General features: G+C 34.6%; 1 protein-coding gene across 1 annotated transcript in view; it reads right to left on the bottom strand.

Annotated features, from left to right (window-relative positions):
- Positions 1 to 3,635, bottom strand: part of LOC131065199 (peptidyl-prolyl cis-trans isomerase FKBP53) — a 61,499-nt gene extending 57,864 nt beyond the window's left edge. Inside the window, exon 1 of the mRNA XM_057999655.2 lies at positions 3,421 to 3,635. Within this exon, the coding sequence (XP_057855638.2) occupies positions 3,421 to 3,433 (13 nt within the window). The 5' untranslated portion in view covers positions 3,434 to 3,635. The remainder of the gene's footprint in view (positions 1 to 3,420) is intronic.
- Between the last annotated feature and the right edge of the window lie 2,775 nt (positions 3,636 to 6,410).

A 6,410-nucleotide genomic window follows, 5' to 3' on the forward strand; every position in this document is an offset into this window, starting at 1 on the left:
CTTGATAGCACCAAGCAAGGGGGGCTCCCACCTCTCATTCTATTAGAGATATGGTGTTTGGATTAGGTTCTACCACTTTGGAAAAGGAAATTGATGCAATTTGGGCGGTAGAGGGCAAAAGCATAATAGAGCAATCTACTAGTGTTCTTTGATTTCTTGGTTTCAAAAGGTGTTCTTTGTGCAAAGGTGATGATTTTTGGTGTCTTTGGTTATTGGTTTCTCCCTATATAGCACTTTGGTTGTTGTTTTCTCCCCCTTAATAGCACCAAAATGTCAAAATAGGAAGAACTACAATAAGGGAAATATGCATGCAAAAAAGGGAGCACAACATAGACACATGTACTATAAAAAGAAATAAAAGAAGTAAAAAGTTATACTAATTATACAAGAACATAGAAAACAATTTTTTGAAAATGGCTAAATGAATGTTAGTTTGGGAGGGGTTGAGTAAGAAACCACAAGGGCAAATAGAACGTGGGATGAAGATTGGGAGGAATGTTATGTTTAAATAGAATATGGACAAAGTGATAATGATGGGCAAAGAAAAATAAGTATTCTTGGTTATATGAACAAGGGGAACACAAGAAAGGAAAGTATATAAGGCTCCAAAACCAAGAAATAATGTCCAAACTACTAAAATTATTGTAGGGCGAATGGAGGTGTGAAAGTAAGGCATGTCTATATGATGCAAGACCATCCCAACAAATCCAACCGCATTCCACTGCAACACATCAATCTATCTCGTGACAAAGAAGCAAATGTATACAACATTTAGGTCTCAAGACATTTGAATCAGTTTTCAAGAAGATATCACTAACAACAAAGCGCAATGCAAAGTAGAAAGTGTAGAGCTCATCAAGCAAAGCGTTCGGAACCCTTTCATACCTTGCAACATCAAACCTAACATACCACAATGCAAAATGGGACCAAAGTAACCTTCAAATGGAATCACAACATATTTCATTCGCTCATGGAGCTTTGTCATTGGAATCGGGCTGAGCTACACGTTTTACCAAACATCGAATATTGGGACATCTTGTGGCCAATACAAATCGTTTATAAAGCTAGGAGCTAATATTAAGCACATATGGATTTCATTGCAAAGCAATCAAAGAGACTAGAGAAGTCAGTGATTAAATTTCATTGCACTCCTTATTGCTAAAAAGCAAGGACATTATCAATAAGGAAATTTATAGTGATTTCTTAAAAATCACTAAAGAAGACTATTCTATGAGGATGGCGCATCATCCCTTTTAACTCCTTTCTTTTGGTTGTATGCACACATTTGCAATTTAAAAATATATAAAAAGAGCGCATGCTTTTAGAAAAGCATATATGCATTTAGAAACTACAACATGAAAAGTGATAAACTAACTTTTACAAAAAGTTATATTTGTTTAAACATTCAAGGAGAGTTCAAATTATATTTGTTTAAACATGCAAGGAAAGTTCAAACTTTGGGTACATGCATATGGAAAGCTTCCATGGTTTTAGAAAAGCATGCATGCATTTAGAAATTACTACATGGAAGGGGAACACAAACTTTTTGAGGAACTTATTTCAGTTTAAAACATGCAAGAAAAAATCAGAATCTTGCATCCATACTTTTTATTTGAGGATGTCTTTTTAGATGGTAGTTCCCTTCTTTTTCCATGGGTTGCCTTTTGGAACATGACCTCCTTGTAATTGTGGGACTTGTTTCCCTTTTTTCTGATGATAAAGTATCAAAAAAAAAAAAAAAAACAGTTGTGGCCTATTTATTCACACTACCAAGTGAACTTTCTGATGAGACTCGCGACTAACCACAACTTGCTTCTCAAGTTAATGGAGAGTTCTCACCCAAAACTTGTTAGCATTTTTTTGAGCAAATGACTTGTTAGCCACACCTAGCTTGCTCGTACTCACAAGTCAGAAAATAACTCACAATTTTTTGAAATGGAGGTCCTGCCAATCCTTTATATATGAAACTCTGTTGGATGTGTTTAAAGATGCCACAAAATGTGTGCGCACCAAGGTAAAAGAACTTGTAAAATAATCAAAATTAACTTATTCTCATCTACTGTTTGTTGGATGTCGAATATCTGATTCATTATGTATTACAAGTATATCAAGAATTAATTTTCTTTTTTGCTTCCCACATTTTGGAAGCATGTATCTTCTTAATGAGGTACAACATTCTGGATCGGTTGTTTACCTCATAAACTGACTGAATTTTGATGTCAACATTGTGAATGTATGTCTAGAATCGTTATTCCATGAAATGAGAAATCAGCATCAATGCCATTTTTGCTTATTTTATCCCAGGCTCTTTGTTGATCAACTAGCTTTTGAAAGTACCTCCCATACATCATCACATTGGAGAACGGTCTTCAATTTTCCCTTCCATGAGGAATAGTTTGACCCGTTCAGCAATTCTTTGTCTGTAAGCAATACATTTCCACTTCCCTTTTTGAGATATGCCTGCTGCCTATGGTCTTACTAACACACAAACGCTTGTTGGGCTTTGACTGAAAAACTATTGGAAGATTTCAAAGACGTAAGACACCTTTTGTTAGGGAAGATACATTACAGTTATTTTAAAGCATTGACAGAACATCTATAATATATTAATAACAACTGAAAGTTATGTCTTACCATTACAACATACACAACAATTTGCAGCCTTCTTCTACGACACCAAATTGTCCAACTTTCGTCTAGGACACTTCGGAAACATGTGCATTGGCCCTTTAAAAAAATTAAAAACTAATCATTAACATGACCAATGCGTGATCAACCTTCCCTTCCTCCTTTCTCATGGCCATCCTTTCCTTCAATTGACTTTTTCTTGTTTTTTAGCACCTTGTTGCATATGGTCTCATCAACATTGACTATGACTGTAAGCCCTTGCGTGTATTTCCAGAAGAATTATCTTGGCTAACAAAATAGTTTGTTGGGCAGAAAAAATAAATAAATAAAATGCTAATATATCCCTTACGGAGGGCGCCAAATTTCGTATCTGATGCTTTTCAATGCAGCAAAAAATGAAAGCATAGCGGGTACAGAGCTAAGACAAAAATGCGGCAAATCATTCTATCCTACAACTTATCAAAAGAGCAATAGCATATTACAGCATAAAATCATATATGTTCTGTGTTCATTTATTAAAAATGCTCTTATAGCAAACGAAAGAACGACCATGGTTTCTTCATCATTCTCAAATGTTTTAATATATAAAATCCAACAGGTACTTGCACTGATGATTTGAGAATGTAATGGAAAACTTTTTTAGCATCTAACAAACATCAGAGCAGAACCAACTGGTAACATAATCACACAAACTGATACCCGTATTGGAATATTGAACTTCTAACAATCGATTCCACCTATTGACAACTGTTTCATGCAAAGAACAAATACAGCACATGAAAAGGTCATTACCCCAAAACGCCATTTCGAAGTGAGTAAACAGCTCTGTAGCCTCTGCTCTCCGGGCAGACAAGCACCTCTGCGGTAATGATTTTGAAAAAATACTGAAATACAATATTAATAGTCGCGCTGCTGCTGCTGCCGCCAAACTACCTTCGCTTACATAGCAACCCTAATTTCAAACAGACGTAATAATCGGTCAGCCGGGTTTTTGATTATTTGCTATAACATTTTAAAAAAATTCTTCCATCATAAATTGTTTTATGGAATATTTTTAATTTCATAGAATGTACATATCGATCAACATAGGTGTCCCCTTCATTTATGAATGTTAACATGTGGCACTATTGCCATGTGGACCACTTCTAACAAAATTTCCATTGCACAACTATCCCGCCTCTTCCTAACCCTTTGGGAGTGAGCAAACCTAAGTGAAGAGGAGGACTAGGCTAATCAAACTCAATGTCTTCTTCTTATTTTATTTTTTTGAATGATCCAAGCTTGGTTTACAATAAGGAGATTATATGTTGTATACATCTAAAATTGAGTTGAGAAAAATTAATTAAATACATGTTATTTAATTAATGTCTAATTTTTTTAACTATTAGTATATCTATATTTAAAAAATATAGGTAAATTATATTGAGAGATGTCTTATAATGCCAAGCCCACTCCTCCACTAACCTCTCAACACTACTTGATTTTATTGATTGTTCCCTTTTAAATATTATGGCACTCTTCCACTATCATTTGAATGTAACTGTTTCATATAGTTAGAGACAAGTGGCAAGGGTTCTATTTTATTTGGAGTAATAAATAACACCTCCACAAAAATCAAAAGATGGCATATTTCATGCATTTGCCCGTCATTTGCATGTCAAATTGTTTTAAAATTGAATTTTTGTTTATGGACATTTTGATGTCATTGTAGATTCCTCTTAGCATAATTAAATATTTTTTTAATTTATTTATATGATTCATGTCATTTATTCTTCTTATCCTAAAATCATTTCCACATCATTTACCAACCCATCTTATCATGCCACATCAACATATGTCTCATTTAATTAAATATTCTCAAATATTAATTGCACAAATATCTTCAACAAAGTAAAGAGGCACGTGGCATTGCAACTAATTGGGAAGACACTTGGCATTCCCTTTTTCTCTCCATCCTCCACATAGCACTTGCTTCCTCTTAAGGAAACATGATCCAGTTTTTTCTCTAACTTCTCATCTCCAACCATTCAGCTTCTCAAATCAAATCTTGATCGTCCATCTTTGCCACCTAGGACATGAGCCTTGAAAAATTTATAAATTAACTCTCGTTTACACAAATCAAGGTCTAGAAGAAGCTATTAAGAAAAGAGAGCAGTTAGTATTCCAGCATTTTCATTAATTAGCCAACAATCTTTGAGCATTTAGTATAGCATAGCATAGTTTTCATCTTTAAGCATAGATCAATAGAGCATTCTAGCATAATGTAGATCAAATTTGCATCTCATCTAGCTTAATACCATACATTGTAGGAAGAATTTCTTGCATTTACATTCAATCTCGTTCTCTAGGTTGTCATTTTGAAAGCCACAAGTGCATAAATCTGAGAGCTAATATGACTTGATAAATCCTTGGAGATAGAGGACAATGAAACATTCACAAGAAGGCTAATTTTAAATTTCTTTCTCTTAATTTGCTTTCAATTTAGTCTCATTGATATGTTTAGTGTTTAATTTGATTAACACAAATTCTAGTACACATTTTTCTGGCACCCACCATGGAGCCCTACCCCGTTTTTAGCAATTTATTGCAGTTTTTTGACAGATACAGATCCGGAGTTTCATTTCGGCACATACAACTTAAACTCTAGCACATTTAATCTTTATTATAACATATTTAATAGTTCTTCTAGTGCATATAATCTCTATTTAGCGCATTTGATTCATTATGTTGTACATTTAATTCATTATCTTGCACATTTGACACATTTTGTTGCACATTTAATTTATTATCTTGCACATTTGACACATTTTGTTGTGCATTTGATGTGATATGTAGCGCAATTAACAATTATTCTAGCACATTTAAATTATGTATTAGCACATTTGAAACAAAAGCCATGATTTTTCTAAACAGTGCCTTTGTCTATTTTGCAGGTGAATTTTCGACAATTGGAGACCAAACATAGAATAATTCAAACTACTAACAATGTTTTGCAGGACCTAACATGGAGATTTTCAACATAATTGTTATTTCTTTTATCTACATGCTTAAAATAGACATGTAGCTTAAGTAAAGGGTTAATTGAACATTGTCTATCATGCTTGTAAAAGTGATAGGCATATGCACTCCCCTTAATTGGGTGACCAAAATGTTATACTCACTCTCTCAATTCATTGCATTTCAATAACACCTTTTAGAAGGCCTACCCTCCCGAGTAGCCCATAAGGCCAAGTGAGAGGGGAACGACCTAAGTGGGAACAACTAAAGCCAGGTTATTCCAACTCACTATAATCAAATGTGGTTGTGATGAAAATCACATCCAACAATAGTGTTCATTGATAGCCCTCCCCCGGTATCCTTGTGATGCGTAAAGCCTTTGTTCTAAATGTTGGGAGGCCTCTTGAGGGAGTTTATCATCGACACACCAAACAGAAACCCTTACTACGAGCCATAAGTTTAGAATCCAACCAAGTCAATAAACAAACATTGTAATATCACAATGCAAAGGTGGGGAAGAATCCGCCCCCAAGAACTCACCATAAGGCTCCCAAGAAAATGATCCAATTGAGGAGAAATTATCTTCGGGTCAACTTCTGGCAAAAGGCAAAAAAATGAGTGCATCCTAGGGTGTGATATGGTTGTTTGAGCTGATAGAGAATTCAAGTTGTGGGTTGTGATATTATAATGACCCTTGAGAATAGGAGAGTTTGATTGATGTGTCTTCAATTGTTCAAAACCTATGGAAATCATTGGGATTTGAAAAGATCCTAGAACATACACTT

This window comes from Cryptomeria japonica, chromosome 1 (genome assembly GCF_030272615.1).
Source record: "Cryptomeria japonica chromosome 1, Sugi_1.0, whole genome shotgun sequence".
Lineage (NCBI taxonomy): Eukaryota > Viridiplantae > Streptophyta > Pinopsida > Cupressales > Cupressaceae > Cryptomeria > Cryptomeria japonica.